General features: G+C 36.5%; 1 protein-coding gene across 1 annotated transcript in view; it reads right to left on the bottom strand.

Annotated features, from left to right (window-relative positions):
* PLCB1 (phospholipase C beta 1) overlaps positions 1–18,979 on the bottom strand; it is a gene marked incomplete in the record, with an annotated part of 348,446 nt that overhangs the window by 309,042 nt on the left and 20,425 nt on the right. The window contains 1 exon segment of the mRNA XM_072409642.1: positions 17,383–17,460. Within this exon segment, the coding sequence (XP_072265743.1) occupies positions 17,383–17,460 (78 nt within the window).

An 18,979-nucleotide genomic window follows, 5' to 3' on the forward strand; every position in this document is an offset into this window, starting at 1 on the left:
GTCAACAAAAAGTAATAACTTCATATATATATATGCTTGTTCTGTGCCAGGTACTCGAAACATTAAAGGATCAGCAACAAAACCAGAAAAACATTTTAATAAATAAATTAAACTGCATTTATGTAGCGCCAACATATTAAGCAGCACTGTACATTTATTAGGGGTTGCAAATGACAGACCAATACCAAAAAAATTACACAGGAAAAAAAGAGGACCAAAAAAGCTTAAGTCTAAGAGGTGGAAGATGTAGAACAAAATTTTGCCCTAGGGGAGGTCAGTCATAGACACCCTGCATTTATTTAACAGCTTTCCTTTATGTAAAGTAAAATTTATCATTGTAACTAGCTTTACAGTCAAAAAATACAGAATTATATCATTTGTCAGGCAGGACTTTGTCTATACATTAAAACACTTGTATTGATTTTATTGGCAAGACAATAAAAAAAACTGACATTGGAAGTTTTATGAATCAGGTATTTTCCACGCAAAGAAAACTGATCTTATGGGAAATCCTAATTATATTAGCGTGCATTCCCTTGGCTATTTTCCCTTTCCACATACAGCATATTCTAAACAAAACTTTTATTTTAGTTATGAAAATCTGCTGCTGATTGCAAAACATAATTAACAAGCGTAAAGCAGCTAAACAGTTCCCAGTCAAAACAGTACAACAAGAAATACAGCACAGAAGGATAAAAAAAACGTATTCTTGTAAAACAAATAAAGGAATTCAGTTTCAGTACTTTTTGGATTAAATGTAAGGGTGGGCCAAAAAATTCTTTATAGCTCTCAATAAAGCCTAGAATAATAAACGCATTGGTAACAATGTTAAGTATGTTTTGTTTGTGGGGTGCTCGTATACATCTGGATACCAGAAGTCTGTAGCTTGTGAAGAATAGATGGATGTTGTTAATGATGCTGACTCATACCATAGACACTGCAATGCATTCACTGTTCCGGGGGATGCTTCACCTTCACCTTTCCACATGATCAAAACTAAATGGTGAATAAAATGTTTTACAGGGCAAAAATAGAAAATGGTAAATCTGTGAACAGCTAATCATTGTAATACACTGACTGGATCACACATTAGAGTCTAAAGGATGAGTCTCCAAGGTTGGATTTAGGGAAAGGCAGAGCACTTGGTTTTGCTTTTGGAATCCTGGCACAAGAGAGATGCCTTAAGGGAATGGGTAAATATATTGCCAAAATTGCAAAAACTTTACGCTTCTGTAAAAAATCCATAAAAAAAAGAGGAACATCTTTTAGTACAAAATGTGTAGGCAGAGGATATCCCCATCACACCTCCAGATATATGGCCCCTAAAGACTTATTATGGCAAAATTTGTGCTTACGTACACAAACTTTTAGAGCAGTGGGCTGCCATTGTTGAGAATGTTCCTGGCTGCCTCTGGATTCCAAAATTTCTGAGTCACTGACCCAGAACAGATATGTACATGAGAAAGTCAAACCAGAATTCTGGATCTACAAATCTGTTTGGGTATAGACTCAAAAATTAGAAGAACTGGCTTTTTGGGAATTGCAGGGGGAATCGGGAATCTGACTGCCGGAAGTGTTGGATTCAGGTTTATTGACGGTTTACCTTGATTACAGATGAGATAAATGGTGCAAACAGAAGAAGACATACTAATTATACATAATCAGAAGACTATCAAATCAGATATACATATTAATAAGATTTCAAATGTCATTTTTAAGTATTTTAAATCTGCACAGGTATTATAAGTTAATACCTGATTTTGTATGATTATTTTTGTTTTGGCATTTTCTTTTTTAGGGTCACAACTTTTTTAATACATATTTTGTATGCATGAACCATGGCTGCCACTATCAGGAAGCCTGTCCTGTAATGCATGTATGTAGTCAGGATGTGGCTGCATAGTGGATAAATAAGATCACAACACAGATGTAACAAAGATGAAAAAAGCAAACTAAATGTGATCTGTTTGGGGATTGCAACTATTTTGCAGGTAATGCCCTAATAAAGATTTGGTTTTTATACTTGTTATATAGTCAGTGTGCATACATTATTGATATTATATTGCCAATAATTTATAATAATTTATAATATATTTTATCATTACTAAGGCTACATGATATAAACACTTGTTCATTGCTAAGTGGGTTAAATGGTACACATGGTACATAATTTAGTCTGTTCTTTCCAGACATAAAACATATGCTGCAATCATCCCCTTATACCCATTGTAATAAACATTGACAACATTTTACCATCTATTTACTTAACCTAAGCAGCCAAGGGTATAAAATGCTGCAGCATAGTTAACATTTACAGTAGTTTTGCTGAGAAAAATAAATGTTTTAGAAAAATTGAGCTCTTAAAATGTTACTAAATGTGACTGTAGAAAATTGAAAAATACGCTGTCCCATTACCCAGGACAAATCACAAACAAACAAAAACATCACTGCATATATTTTCATAATCAAAATTTCCACTTGAAGGAATAATGTCCAATAAAATTGGTTCTGAAAGCCTGGGCTGCTTTGGTAAAAGCTGGAAGCAGACACTTCCCTTATAGGAGAGCTGTCACTTATGAATAAGACTGACAGAGGCACTTAAGTAAGAAATAAAACACGGACAGTATGCATATTTTGCATTTTTGGAACTGGCACATAACTGAGAACATCTCATCATCCTAATGTAATAATAAAATGTGTAGTTAGGATTCAGAAAATGAATTGCTGTCCATTTAATTTCCAGAACTCATAATGATAGCATACCGTACATTGTCTAGAGGTATAACATTATCAAACACAAAACCATCTCACCTTTTACCTACAAGATCCTGGTAAGGCATGCTGGTATGCGCACTCAGGAGACAGGTGTATTATCAGCATGAGTTCAGAAAGATAACAAAGAAAAGACTTGGAATTCAGGTGACCTCTGCCCTCTTAGGGTCCAGTGTCCACGGCATGTGAAGGAGCATTAATATTTTTACTCCTTACACAGAAAAGCAACATGCTTTCGAACATTATACTTTTTGCTGTAAAACTTTGCTCACCAATAATATAGTTTTAAATGTAAATGACAAATACCTGTGATAAATAGGGTCAAGCAAGGACTCTGATGGTTTCTGGGGAGATAAACAAAAGCAGAAAAGCTCCAAATGTTCCCGTGGCACAGCGGTCGTATGAAAATGGTTGATTGTGCCTGTTCCGGGCGACCCGGTGTGCCATTTAAAGAGATTTGTAGGAAAGTTGAAAACAAGTTTGAAAATGCAATATATAATTCACATATTTCTCCCTTAAAATCTAACACACAAATATTCATATTTTCTACTTGGAACACTCTTTTTTCAAGTTACCAACAGTCATGCACAAGATATCATGCAGCAGCTATATTAGAAGTTTTTGCTGCAAATAAATGTTTATCTTAATCTTTAAACTTGCCTTAATAAAAACACACCAAGAGATTTAATTTGGCATGATCAGATGCCTCTGTAATGCGTAGCAGACATATTTCACAAAACTCATCACAAGGTGAGTAGAAGTGCACCTCCTGAACTAGGTACCTATTTTTTTCTTCCAGGTTCCGATGTCACATTCCTACTTTAAATCTAATTGTAATTTTTTCAGACTTTCTCTGTTGATGTATTTTGGGGATTTCTTTCCAAGATCACAAGCATGGGTCCCCAGATTAGGGATAAGGAATGGGGTGCATAGGCAGCTACAACAATGTCTGGTTGATAGAATTAAGTACTGACCAGTACTGAACTAAGCTATGTTATCTGTATACATTTCAGGGCTTAATTTTTCATTTTGACTGAAGTGTATATATTAGTTTCTATGTTTGGCAAACTACAAACACATGTTCAAGTTTTCAGAAAAATAACTGCATGTTAGTACAAATGGTAGATCTACTGCAGTTTCTAGACTTTCTCTCGTAGTTGCCTTTCTGTATTTTCTTAACATAGATTCTGCTGTGGTGCCCAGCTATCAGAGAGACTCCCTAAAATTTACCAATAGTAAGTAAAGTTTAATACAGGCTGTAGTACATGAGATGGGTAAAGATCAAAACAGTTCTTACAAACAGAATAGAACAAACTCCCTAATAAAAGTGTTGTGTGTAAATGGCAAGTGATATTGTATGTGCAAGTGCCAGTATTATTGGACAATACATGACTCCAGCTTCTTTCTTGGACATCTGTTGTCCATCAGCAATTTACAGTTTTTCCAATTGATGTGAAGATCACCTAACTGCAACAACTTCAACCCAGGACCAGATTTATTTCAGGGTTTTTGGGTCACCCAGGTTCTCCCACGAAACTTTGTCTTCTTCAGTTTTGGAGAGCTTTGATAAATCAGGCCCATTGCATTCCATAAATAAGCTCTCGTCTGTGACTAAAAATGCATTAAGAAATATGCACACTAGGGGTTCCTTTTGGGTTTACCAAACCAAAAGTGGTGGAGGGTACTCAAGGATGCTCAAGTTCCATGTTTCATAATGTCTGAAAGTTCACAAATAGAGTGTGAGAGCTGCGGCAGTTTGTCCATGTGGCCAAAAAGGGCCAAAAGTGTCAGGGGCGTAAAGGTTCTAAAATATACCTGTCCCTATTTAAAAATTGTCTATAGTGTATATTTACACATTTTCCACATGCTTTGTACCCAACAAAAACTAATTTTATTACTGTTCCACAAGTGAAAGTCTCATAGTCACTGAGTTACAAAGGATCTAAAATGTGAAACTTTTCTATTACACATGTATTCTACAGCTTTAAGAAGAGTAAGATGGGATATTTTAGCTTTTTTGGACACCAGATTGCAGGGAGTTTCACAACCCTGATCAACTTACAGTTCACGACCTGCATTCACACACTCAGCTTTTGGCCTTTCTATAGCCATGGACCCCCCCCCCCTTGTGTAGGGTAATTTACCATTAGGGATGCTTTTTCACTTATGCCATGTGGTTAGCCACTCTGCCTTCTAAATATAAGGTGAGGATTCTGCTCCATTAAATGAAACATGATAAAAAATGAACACAATGAATTGGTATTAGGATGTTCATTACAAGAAGGGTGATTTATTATAATGGACACATTGATTATCCATTTAAATGTCTGCAGGGACATTAGTAATGATTTATTATTATGTCTCCTACCCTTTATCCCTACATTCAGCAAATCCCGTGGGCAGTAGGGTGACATGAGACTGGCTAGTAGCTGAGGAACCATTATAAAGTAATTGTTGAAGGTTACCAGCTGAGCTACAAGTAGATTTTCTTGTTATAGATTCTGAATGCATTGACCTATAAACATACAAAGAGCTCTAAGTTTTTGTATGCACAGTGCAGCCTTTTTATGTTATAGTCATCATTTTTTTATAAAATGCAAACATTACTTTTTTGACATCTGTTACAGACACAGAACATGTATAGGATGTCGGTCACATGCAGCCACTTAATGCATTAATATATGGTGTCAGACAGGGCAAAGCAACAGGTTTGATGTACTTTCGACACCTTTATGTGACTACATTCCCTTTCCCTGAGCTCACCCACTGGTTCAATCTGTCATCAGAGCACCCATTGATTGCTGTACAGGTATATGAAAGATGCACTGGGTTCAACAGCCTGCTTTAAATCACCATGACACATTTCTTGGGTTAGATGATTAGCCAATCAGGCATTTAGGAGGGTGTAGGTTACTAAGAAAGTGTATTAAAGTAACAGATTAGACCACATTCATCTCTCCATCTTTGGGTATTGTAGAGAAACTTCTTTCTGAGGTTCACAATAAAACCTTAATGTTTACGAGGGCAGAAATTGTCAGTCCACTAGCCTTGTAAAAAAAAATAGTATCCAATGAAACCCAACTTGAGTGTATGTTGTGATATTTGAGAATGAATAACTTCACAATAAAAACAGCTAGAGAGGTAAGTATGGGCTTGTTCCATACAGCTCCATCAATGCACTAAAAGAATATGTTGGTAGTTTAATGTTATTGACACACATGTAGTTACCTGGTTTCAAGGGCCTTCATTTGTTATTCAACAACAAAAACTGTAGCTCCTTTATAGCTTTATTGCTGCCAACTTCCTGAACCAAAGAGCCACAGTGCTTTGATGTTAGAACTTTTACTGAATTTTGCTCTTCAGCCCTAGTCCTGTTTTTGGTGTTTCACCTGTTGGATTTATTACCTAAACTTGGTGGCTCTGCTTATCTTTGTAGTGGCCTGACCTTTGCCACACTCCAAAATCTATTACGCACATCATTCATAGGAGATTAGTAAATTAATTTACAAGATGTGAATGGTCATAATAATAAAATAATGAAATCCCGGACACACTGGACAGATAAGTAGATTTTAAAGAAGAAGGAAGCAGGCAGACATCCTAGTCAAGGTTTTTCTTTTCGTTATTGGTTGCTTGAAGGAACGCATACACTGCATATTAACAGTATTTTGATAAAAGAGGTGTGCTGTGATGGCAGAGATCTCTTTACTAGCTTTTACAAGAGCATGTGACAGTTGTAGGAAGGCCAGAAGCACAAAACCAAAAAGACAGCTGGCTCCTGATTGGATGAATGCCACGGCCATCCAATTAGAAGCCATCTGGCATGTCTCACTTTCAATTGGATCATTTGCTTTCCTACAGTTTTACAGCTTTTTTATCTCCTGTGATATAACTTATTATACATGTCCCATCCAATACAAGTGATACTTTTACACTAGAATACATTACATACAAAATATCTTTTTTACTGTATTAGTTTGAGCAATTTGGTCATAAATACACATGATAATCCCCTAACACTGAGATAATACTAAACCATATCTAACAATCTTTTTTTAAAAAGCAACCGTATCACTATAGTAAACCTTTTCATGCAATGAATGTCTGTAAAAGTACTCTGAAAATACAAACTTTCATGCTCTGTACACACGGTGGTCTCTCTTAGTGGTACTACTCTTTCCTGTATCCTGTAGAGGTAGTCAGAGAAAAAAACCCTTGTGAGCTCCTGAGGATCCAGTGGATCAACTCTCTCAGAAGTATCAGTTTGACTTTTGACTATTGAATGAAGTTTGGAAAAAGTGAGTGTTTTCAGAGTTTCTTTACATGTATGCTTTGGATACAACTATTAACTATAATGACATTGATGCGTTTATACAGACTGTTGTCTATTAAGGATAAGCTATGAAAATTATTGTAAGCACTCAAATATAAACCAAGACCTGAAAATGCCATTAGAAAAAAATTGGATAAATTAATAAACAGACTGAGCCTTTTATTTATGTTTTTTTCTTTTTAAATATCCTTTTAAAAAAAAACCACACAACTGTATTTATTGATTGATTTTATTGGCATTTCTGCTGATTACTGTTTTAATCGTTATAGGTGACAGCTACATTTTGTGCGCTAGGCTTATGTTTGAGTCAATGAAGTTTTCCAATTTTTTCAGGTAAAAGTATGTACCTTGATTTATGTTTGGATTGGTTTATATTCAAGTATATACAGTAAATAATAAAATATACAGATCTATAAAAATGCTTGCATTTCTGAATGTACTGAAAAATACGATAAAATAGATGAGGATAATTGGTAAGCATCATCTTTAAAAAGTTCCCAGCTTTTCATACATCAGCCCCATGGTTACAAAAAACACGATGACTTAACTGATAGAGAAAACAGGTAGACCCGAGTTAAGGACATCTAAAATATAAACGACTCCTGGATATGAACAGGTCTTCCCTGCTGCTCCTGTGCAAGGAAGGAGGTTGGATGGGGGCGGTTTGCATGACTTGCAGAAGAAATCTTTTGCTAAACACCCCCAAGGTTGTGGGTTATCTTAAGAGTGGATCTGTAACATCTTGTAACTCTTAAATTACCAAGACAAACTCTGCAGTTGTTTCTGTTTGCATATCAAAGCACAGCTTACTCCAGAAGGTAATAAATGTCTAGGCTCTAAAAAATTTATTTTTTGTTTTTTGCTTTGTGATTAACTCACAGTGAGGATTTTTACAGTAACTGACACCATATTTATATTGAGACAAACATCTGTCCTAATTGCATTTATTAAAATAACGTACCTGTTCTGACTTACGTACAAATTCACATTAGGAACAAACCTACAGTCCCTATCTCATATGTAACCCCGGGGACTACCGGTGTAAAATGTCTGTGTTGCTCCCAAAATCAGCTTTTCCCTTCTATTATTCTAGTATAGAATTTGGCTAAGATTGTTGATAAATATTGTTCTTCTGTTGTTTACTTTAAGAAGCGTGACTGCATTTTGTGATAGATTTTAGGAATGGATAGATATTACAATGTTCGAATGTATATAATTAGCGGATGCAAAGGTGAGAAGGGTGCACATGTAAATGTTGGTCCCTGATTAAGGCCAGAGAAGGTGATGTTTCTCATGTAATTGCAAATGAGTACCAGCATGTCTCGTCATCCTCATTCCGGTATTCGCTGTGTTGTCTCTCAGGAACCCGCGATACAATAAAAGTAGAGCTATGATTTTTTTTTCCATAGACGTAGCACAGCAGATTTTGTATTTCTAGGTCAGTTCTAGAATGAGTTAGCCTGGCCCTATAGGGGCTTTATAAATATTAATGGCTAGCATTTTGTATGGCGCTTAGGATGAAATATTCAGTCCACAGATCAAAGAGAATAAAAATAGGCTAGTCTTACGGAAGGTGTTTTATAATAAAAAAAATATATCTGGAGTGCCATGAAAAAAGGGTTTTAAGGCTGACAAGACTTTATCCTTTAAAACAATGGCCTAGTTACATTCATTAGTAATAAATATTTATAGAATATTATGAATTGTGGATTTTGCTGTCTATTTACACAAATTTTATTGCATGCCCAGACTTTTGCTTCTTACAGAGACAATTTTACTTTTGTCTATTTAAAGTGACAGTGTCCATGAAAAAAACCCACTAACACAGTTTTTGTCCAAAAAACTCAGCGCTAGTATAGGGGAGCTTTTGATCTTCTCCCATGTGAAAAGGTGGATGGTGGAATCGCAGGAAAGATAAGTATTAATGAGTAAGGAAAAAGGGCCTCTGGGTCTAGCAGCCAATCACTAGACCCAATCACTGTCATATGGAGTAGGGGGCTGGTATCACTGCTCTTTTCTGGCTATGGCACAAGGTATTTTGGATGGTGAAAAGTAGATGGTGGAATCTCAAGCTGTGTTTCAATGGGTCAGGAAGAAGGGTCCTTTTAAAACAGTGGTCCCCAACCTTTTCTAGCTTGTGGACCACTAAATTCACCGGCTCATCGCGCATGTGCCGGGGAGCCGTGTGTCACTCAAAGGGGAAGAAACCCACTCACTGCCCTCAGCCTGCGGTCTGTACAGGGGACATGGTCCACGGCCCTGGCCGGTGCACCCCCTCCCCAGCGCTGTCCTTCTCCTTACCCCACTGGGGGGTGTACTGGCCAGAGCCACAGCCCACCTGTCAGACGGCCACAACCGACTAGTGGGCCGTGGATCGGGGGATAAGGACCCCATTTTAAAAGATACTATCACTTTCCCAAATGGCAAAGTAACAGTCTCTCTTTAAAGCATATCAACCAAGAATAAAATCAAGAAAAGATAAACCACCATCTAAAATGGTGACAACTGTCCAAGGTTGTCAAAGGTGGAATCCTTTTAATTTGGGAAATGAGCTTCCCAGAAAACCTAACCCTTCCTCAAAGTGCCCAAAACGGTGGTTTGGTTGGTGTTTCTCTTTTAGATCATCAGTGGTTAAAACAACACAGAAAGCAACAAGAACATACATTATAATGAACATACCAAATTTTATTAGTCTTCATGGGAGGCCAGTTGTGAAAAAACATTTTTTCAAGGTATTAATTGCTCATTCCTCTTGGACTGCTGTTTTAAATTGATTTGTTTAGCCATACACCAAAGGATGAGATATTTTGGAAGGGTTTCAACCATATGCCACTGAGTATTATACTCTGGATTAATCCCAAGGCTGTATGCTGCTAGGTATTACATTTTGGCTGGAAGTTGCAGGCATACTGTAGAATAACATTTTCAAATAGGCAATCTGAAATACACATCAGACATATTTTGGAAATTTCCTCAAGCAGTATAGTGTGGGCCAAAAAGTATCCACAGTAAATGAGAGGAATTTATTACTCAATTTGATCAGCAGCATTTTATATTCCAATTATTTCTCACACAAAGTCCTGCATTTTACTGTTTGCACACTTACATCAAAAAGTCTGAAACTAAGTTAAAAACAGAAAATGTTCCTGAAAGTTGTAATGAGACTGTAGTTTTTTAAATGTTTTCAAATAGAAATATGAACATTAGATCACATCACATCACAATTGCTGATAGCCAAGAATACTGTATATACTTAAACATAAACCAAGATTTATATGCTCTCTTGCCATTAAATAGAGAATCTTTGAGTATACTCAGGAAGCATCAGTAGGTGGAGCTGTGTTCTCATACAACATGTGTAACAAACTCTTGCAATCAGAGTAATTTAACAGTTTGTTACACATTATACATGAACACACAGCATTATATACTGGTGGCAAGCAACCATACTCAAAAGATAATTTAGGATAACAGGACCCATCATAACCACCTAAAAACAAAGATAATTTAACCTATAAAAGGATAAAAAGATATACAAAGCACATGTGATGTTATTGTTTTTCTTTTAAATAAATGCTTTAAACTAACACACCATGGATCTATTTATTCACATTAATTTTACTGACATTTCATTGATAGTTATGAATGATGGCAGTGACTGGCACCTTTTGTGCCCCATGCAATAACTCAAACTGAAGCAGGTTTATTGTAATCCCAGGTAAAAATAGGTACTTATGTTGATTTCCAGACTGGTTTATATTTGAGTATTTGCTCTTAAAGGTTCACCACCTATTGATATTCATCTTTACCAAACTCCCCTGCTGCTGATCTGTTTGACTTTACATGACTTTTTCAGTTTTGTAACCCAAATTCTGTAATCCTATTTTAAGATTCCAGGTCTTTTCCAAGCTTGGCTCAACCATCCCACCACCCACATGTCCCTCCTACTCAGTAAAGTAGGCCATCATTGTAAAGGGCCGAAAGGATCCCGTAAAAACCAACCAGGACACAACCATAGATGTTACCATTATGTTTTTTGTTTCTGAAAGCCCATGCTGCAGAGCTTTTAACCTGATTCTTCTCTTATTTTGGGAGAAACAAAATTGTGAATTGTGAATAATACGCATTAGATTACTGGATATTCACATGCTTGTTCTAGGTTAGTGATTCATTCAAGAAGTGAAGTGAGGTTAACGATAGGAGCCCCACAGCTTGTACTTTAAACTAAGTTTGCAATGGCAATTCTATTCTGACAGGTTTACTTTGAGACTTTTAACATCTGATCAGGATCACTTTACAAAGTGCTATTTATATTGTCACCTTTGTAGCCAAGTGATCTTGGATTTGTTCCATCCAGGTTTCTGACATACAGATACACACAAAAGACACAAGGCATGAAGCCTCAGTAGTGGAATCCTCCAGTGTGATTCTATATTTAGAATGCAGGTAATAAAATTGTTTTTCTACTCTTTAGAACTGTCATTAATTATATGTCTGGGAACGAAATACAAAAAGTAGTAAAGAAAGGAGTCAGAATTGTAGAATTACTATGTTGACTGAAGCTCGGCTTATATTTTCCACAGCACTATGTAGGTAGTTGTTCTAATAGGTATGGCAGTGAATTGGGATGAAGCTGTTGAACAGTTTCCAAGGAAACCAAAGTAAGACGAAAATTAAGGTAAAAGAACAGAAAAACTAAAATAACGCCCATTTAGATTTTCCGTTCAGATAACTGCTACTTCAAGAAACTGCCGGAAATGCCGGTAATTGATGTTGTGTTTTTAACACTGCTGTACAGAAAAAACTTAGACAAAACTTCTGCAAAGCATGCTGGTATTTTGCACAAATTACATGGGTTTAATATATAGTGCAGTTTATACAGCATATCGCCATCATTCATTTTTTAAGTCCATCCCTGGGCAAAGTCTACCTTCTCTTTTATTCACCCACTCAATACCTTCTAACGACGGTTCCGACGATTGGTGAGGTCCTGATGCAGTTACTGCTTCCTTATGCCAGTGAACCGCTGCTCTGGGTTAGACGTTACGTTTTGTTCTCCCTACCGCAGCCTTATAGAAAATGAACGGAACGGCAATTATATAAATTATATGCACAGTCCTGCCCACTGCCGCCAGCTGTCAAATGTGCTGAGCTGGTTCTTTAAGAACCAGTCCTGCAGTGTGACAGTGAGGTTGGCAAAGTGCCAGCCACCAGGAGCCGCATGGGAATTGTTTGATTCCAAGGCGGGTTTGAACCTGCCCTAACTGCAATGTATGTCAAATTCATTTCCAGGTATGCCAAGTGGTGGAATCAGAGCTGGAGTCTGTGCCCACGCCAACTGCTCAATACATTGTGATGAGATCAGGATGTCTAGTCTTCTGGAGCCATGGAAGGACCCTACTGCTGGAAAGCCAGCAGGAAATTTCTACATCATCCAAGTGTGCACGGGTTTGTACATGGACAAGGTGGATCATGGCTCAGTCCCTGGAAGAAACAAGTGACAAACTGCAAAACTACTGCAAGGGCAACGCAAAGAAACACATTGGTCTGCAGTGAGGTTTGTTGTTCCTTTGTGCATAATAGAGGACTGCTATGCGCTTGGGAGCGGCTAACCTCAGGGTTTTCAACCACAAATGTGAAAGCGGTCTTTAAACAGGCTACAAATAATTATTTTGGCTATGTATTTAATTGTTTAACTTGGCTATTCCAAAAAGTTACAGAAAATAACAAAACAAACAAGGAGTAATGGAAGTAATATTTATCAATACATAAAAACATAAAAATCAACATTCAGGTGAGAGGTTTCTACATAAAGACTCCTGTGTCCTCAGAATCTGTATGGACCTTTTTTTCTTGTCTCTCTTGGCAACATTTGACATTCTTGGACTTCCTGCAGTTTGTAAATATTATAGCCTGAGTGAGACTTTTGCTGCTAATACCCAGAAATGCCCAATATGATCATCATGGTAATTCACTAACATAAAACATGTTCTGTTAGTACATTTTTTTCAATTTCCAAAAGATTTGATTTCCCAAATCTAATCAACTTACTGTACAAATATATTATCTATGCTTACCTGATTCTGTATGTAAAGTCAATTTACAAAGACTAGCATATGGAGTGTTCTCTATCAGGGAGAAAACAACAATATTCTATTAGATATCAACTAAAGGGAAGAAAACAAAATTAACCTTGCCTGGGAAATTCATGAGAAATAAAGGCTAATTTAATATGGGTAAATAATGATTCCACACCAACACAATATGTTTATGAAATATGATCCAATGTAAAAATTATATAATGAGCCAACAAAACAAACATTTGCAAAAAGTTTCTGCGTTGGTCGCAGCATCTAATCAGATTCCAACCTCCACATTTACTGCTAGTCAGAAAGTAAATTCAAACATCAGCTGCAGACGCCCAGCTCTAACCTTTCCTACTCTTCACTTTCTCACTTCTGAAATAAAAGGGATGTTTTGTTAGCAGATCTGACTTGAAAAGCCAATTAGTAGCATCTAAGAAATCCGGAGAAAAATCTCACAATTTGCATCCATATCTATTTTTTTTTTTTGTTGAAGCCAAAACACATTTTTTGCTCTGTGGTAAGAGGGATGCATTATGTTCAATAGCTGTGGCTTCATTTTTTTGTTAATCACACTCCAACCTACTAAGTGCAACACAACTCACTAGGGTGCAGCACCACACAATGTACAATTGTACATTAGTGTGGCACCTTAGAACAAAATGTTGCATCTTTGGTATATTGCCTTAATGCAACACTTGAAAATATGCCTGCTAATACACAATGATATTGCAATCGAGTGTTCAACACAGATTTTTTTTTTGGCTGGGTGAGAAAAAAATTGTAGGGCGGTGGCAGCACCTGTATTGTGACCCAATTCTTCAGTAACAGCCGGGTGGTTACTGAAAAGTGCCAGGTGGTGCACCCGGCTAAAAGGGGTTGGGGAGAAAAGTGGCAATGCAAGATGCTGAGATCTGAATGGACCCTTAAAGTTTTGATGGATGAAGGGAGAGTTACGGTTTTGTTACAACATTATTACACAGGCAAGATACAAAGGAAATTTTCCTACACAAAAACAGCCAGCAATAAAAAGGTAACAGGTGAGCTTACCTGAATTTACAATTAGGGTCAAGAAGTTGTATTGTTGGGACAACAATAAAACCTTTAGGTGTCATCTCTACCTTGAAGATTTCACTGAATGACTACATTTTGTTGAATGGTATTATTTCCTGATTATATGGTGTGAGGCCCTAACATTGCCCAGGTAATGCAACCACTTTTCATGAAATCTTTCAAAACTCCAAATATTATGTAAGTTCCCTAACCATTGCAATGCTCTATTTTTCAAACTGTCCAAGAAGCCAAAATATTCACCTTCCACAACACTGCTTTTGAATCCTTCTGGTGTAAGGTATTTAATCCAATGCTGAAAAACAGGTCACATGATTTCTGGTATAGAGTAATGTGAGAGTTAAGGCACCACTGCTGATTGGCTGAATCTACTTTATTTCCTGCTCCCTTAAACCCTCCAGTATAAAGGGAAGGTGAGTGTTTCAATATTTTTTGCACTGATTACTTATTTATGGTTAGGGTACATAGGGGATGGATGTTTTGCAAATTAATTGTAGAACCACCCCGCTTTGTTAACTTAGACAATGATAAAAAAAAGTCAGATCATCTATCAAGCCATATACAACACAGAAAATAGCACTGCACTCCAACCAGCGCAATTAATCATCGCCAACACGCACATCATGAAGCTCACACACAAAAAAAGAAGACATAATGAATAAATTAAATGATTTCAAAGGGCGACGGAAGAGCAAACAGAATTAATATGAGATAAAACTAGGATTCAGAGAGTAAAGAAAATGAATTAAATGTCACATTTGATATACTGAACAAAAAACAGAGATTATGTAAGTCATTTCTCTGCATCTAAAAATCGGCTCTGTGCCTTCGATTCTCAGAAAAGGAATAGATTTTATGCAAATCTTCAAAGGTTTATCAAAAGTCAATAGTAATGTATAGAGTTCTGCAGAAAGGAGTTCATTATGAGTATAATAATGACATGATGTAAATAGGATTGCTCAGTGGGAATCCAAAACAATTTCTGAAAGTTCACAATGCTTGGAGGATATCGGGACCTGCGTGGGTCTATTATGGCAAAGTTGAACCAAGTCTGTACCTTGGATATAAAACTTTGCAATTTTGTCTTCAAGGTATTTTCAATCAATATTACGAATATAATATTAAATATAATTGAGCTTCAAGAATTCCAAGTCCATTTCACTTGTTAAACAACTGGTCTGAAATACAGTTTTATAATTAAATCTACATAGTAACAAAAAATTATTTCGATGTTAATACAATAGGTAACGAATAAAAAAAACAATTTTCCATCAACATTCTAGCCAAAAATCAACTGTAAATGGAATTGTTTTGTTCGATTTTGAGCAATTTGATGTTTTTGTCTTATTGATTGAAATATTTGCTGAGTACATGGTTAGCTTTACTAATTTCTGAAAAAAATAGCTCAGACCTAGATCATAACAAACCTTTCCTTCCAAAAATACTACAAACCAGTAACAGTGATCTGAGATACACACCAGCATGTATCCGTTTATACTTTAATGGTCTTTAAGTGTGATATGCAAATATTGACTTCTCTTAACAAAGTTAAGTACTAACCTATTCCCTCCATCTCCTGTACCTATTTATCAGACCTTAACCTATACATGAACACAGTCTGTGGATTAATATTATCAGACACTGTGCACTATGCTAATGGTCTATTAATCTATCTTCTGTCTCCAAAATCACACAACCAGGGCCTAATTACAATCAATACCTAAATGGTTCCAACAGGATTGATGTTTAGATAAAGCAGAAGAATACACATATTTTCCCCAATATATTATTGCATACATTCTGGTGCAGCCTTTCTCAACTTCTTTGTCTTGTAGGAACCCTTGAAATAATAAATCTGTTTTGGGAACCCCAGCTAAAACTGATTATATCCACATCTCATGGTACATAAAGAATTACACCAAAACAGAAAATTTTTTAACACCTCCGAATGTATACAACACAATTTTTTTCATGAATGATCTTAAAACTAAATGAACAGTTGTACAATTCAAAAATAGAAAAAGTGGGAATTGTAGTGCCCCCTCATATTAGTGGTCATTGTGAAAATGACTCCTTTTATTGATAGTTGGGAGAACGACCTCATTATATTGTTCATCACTGTTAGAGGGAGACCATTTATTCCAGAAGTGCCCAAAGAACCACTAGCGAACTCAGGAGAACCCAAGAGTTCCACAAAACCATAGGTGAGAAAGGCTGCTTTTGTACATTTTATATTGATATATTTAAACACAGGAGAACCAATTTACTAAAGTAGTTTAGGCAGTTAACTTGCCAAGCTGAATTACCCATTATTATTGCAAGGGATAATCCACTTAGCTTAGTAACTACTTTGCAAATAACACCCAATCAAATGCAAGGAAAACTTAAAAGGCAAGACATTTTTTCTTACATTTATTGGAGGAGTAAAGTGAGCAAAGCTTCATCTTCTTTAATAAGCTCTTGCAGGGGGATAGTTCACTTTGCTATGTGAACAACCAATACACATTTGGAAAATCAACCCCATGACATTATCTTGAACACTATAGTCACCAAAAAACCCAACACAAAATCATTTCTATATTGTTATGTTTTCTTTACAGTAGATAAGAGTATATTTATTATTGTTGTGTGTTTTCAATGAAGAGATTCCTCTTCATTTCTCATCCCTGGTACTCCATGACATTAAATAATTGGGTGTGGGTATTTACTCAACACAAAGATGGTGAGTCTGATTTACTAAAAAAGTTGAATTTAATAGAAATATTCACTTCAATTGTCCAATCAACCTTTTTATGAATTTGTCTGCACATGTTTAGGCATTAAAAATTAACAGAATTTTATTTTTTTCATGATTGGATAATGAACGTTATTATTAATATTATTATTATTATTACCATGATTTATAGCCAACTCCCTTAGTAAATTGTTCCAATCCAATCACATCCTCTCCCTTTGATTCCATGTTACAGGACAAGTGAGAATAAATGCCCCCCAATAGGAAAAGAGAACAACGAAAACTTCTGATCCCTACTTCCAGTCCCAAACCATAAACTGTTTTGGATTAGGTTGGGCTTTAGGCAAAAAAGTATATTTACAAAAAAAGTGAATAATAATGTTTATTACCTTGTTTTGATCTACCCAGTGTATAAAAAATCCATTAGGATCCACCTTAAGGACGACAGGATACACGAGAGTTGAGTCCTGGAATGCATAGAAAATATGTTAAATCAGCTGTGACTTGTTATTACAGAGTAAATGATCATGCATACATAATCAATAAACATGCTGGGAACATTCCACTGGCACATGAGCAGTCTGACTTCAGCACCCTGTACACTGAATCATTCAACCTTAAATACCAGCAATATCTTATGAGGAAAAGTCAAAGAGACTCTAAACATACTACAGTAACCTGAAAGATGAGTTTACTTTTCAGTGATTTCTCAGATATTCCTTTGTATATCTTTCTATCATGATGGAACCTGTTTGTAGAACTATTTATAGCATGCCTCTGGGCAATAAATACAATCGGTCACTGAACTGCTAATCCAGCAAACACGGTCCATAGTGCACATAATGACATAAATATATCATTTTAGATTATCCTGGCTTGAGGCCAATGCAGCACACAGTTTAGTATTGCAGAAGTACTGTAGCATCTAGTCGCAGGATTCTGTACTGTGCAACCCATCCCTTGCCCAACTCTACTCTGTCTCTACAGAGGATGATATTTAGAAAACATATTTCAAGGGAAATGAGCATCAATTAACAGTGGTCAGTAAAGAAAAGCCAGCTTACAATGGTGGGCATTGGAGAAATGCTCCCTTACAGTAGTGGGAACTGCAGTGTCCCTTTACATTGGTAATCAATTACAAAAATATGCTCCCAACATTGGTCATCAGTGAAAAGTTGCTGCCTTGCATTGGTGACCAGGGGAAAACAGCACTTTACATTGGTAATCAGTGAACTATTTACCCTTACATTGGCCATCAGTAGAAAATTGCTTTCTTAAATCGGTGATCAGTGGATTACTGCACATTACATTGATGACCAATGGACAGTTGCACCTACCATGATGATCATGGGATAATTTCATCTTACATTGGTAATGTCCACCTTACATTGCTGATCAGTGGAAAATGTCTTCCCTAACTTGGTGATCAGTGTGGACTTTTTCCCCCCTGCATTGGTGATCAGTGGAATATTGCACCTTTCATTGGTGGTCAATGGACTATAGCCCCTTTACTTTGGTAATCAGTAGACTATGACAACTTACATTGGTGAACAATGGACTAAAGCCTCTACATTGGTGATCAGTAGACTAAGTCACTTTACATTGGTGATCAGTAGACTAAGTCACTTTACATTGGTGATCAGTAGGCCTCGGCACCTTACATTGGTTATCATTAAACTATAGCACATGGGTTATATACTATAGCACTTTACATGGGCCTTATGTCCCATAGCAAACTATGGCACCTTACATTGATTATCCGTAGACTATGGCACCTTAGATTTGTGATAAGTAGACTATGGCACCTTACATTGATGATCAGTGGGCTACTGCACCTCACATTGGTTATTGGCAAACTATGGCACCTTAGTTTGGTGATCAGTAGACTATGACACCTTACATCAGTGATCAGTAGACTATGGCACCCTACATCAGTGATCAGTAGACTATAACACCTTACATCAGTGATCAGTAGACTATGGCACC

Source organism: Pyxicephalus adspersus, chromosome 4, assembly GCF_032062135.1.
Source record: "Pyxicephalus adspersus chromosome 4, UCB_Pads_2.0, whole genome shotgun sequence".
Classification (NCBI taxonomy): Eukaryota; Metazoa; Chordata; class Amphibia; order Anura; family Pyxicephalidae; genus Pyxicephalus; species Pyxicephalus adspersus.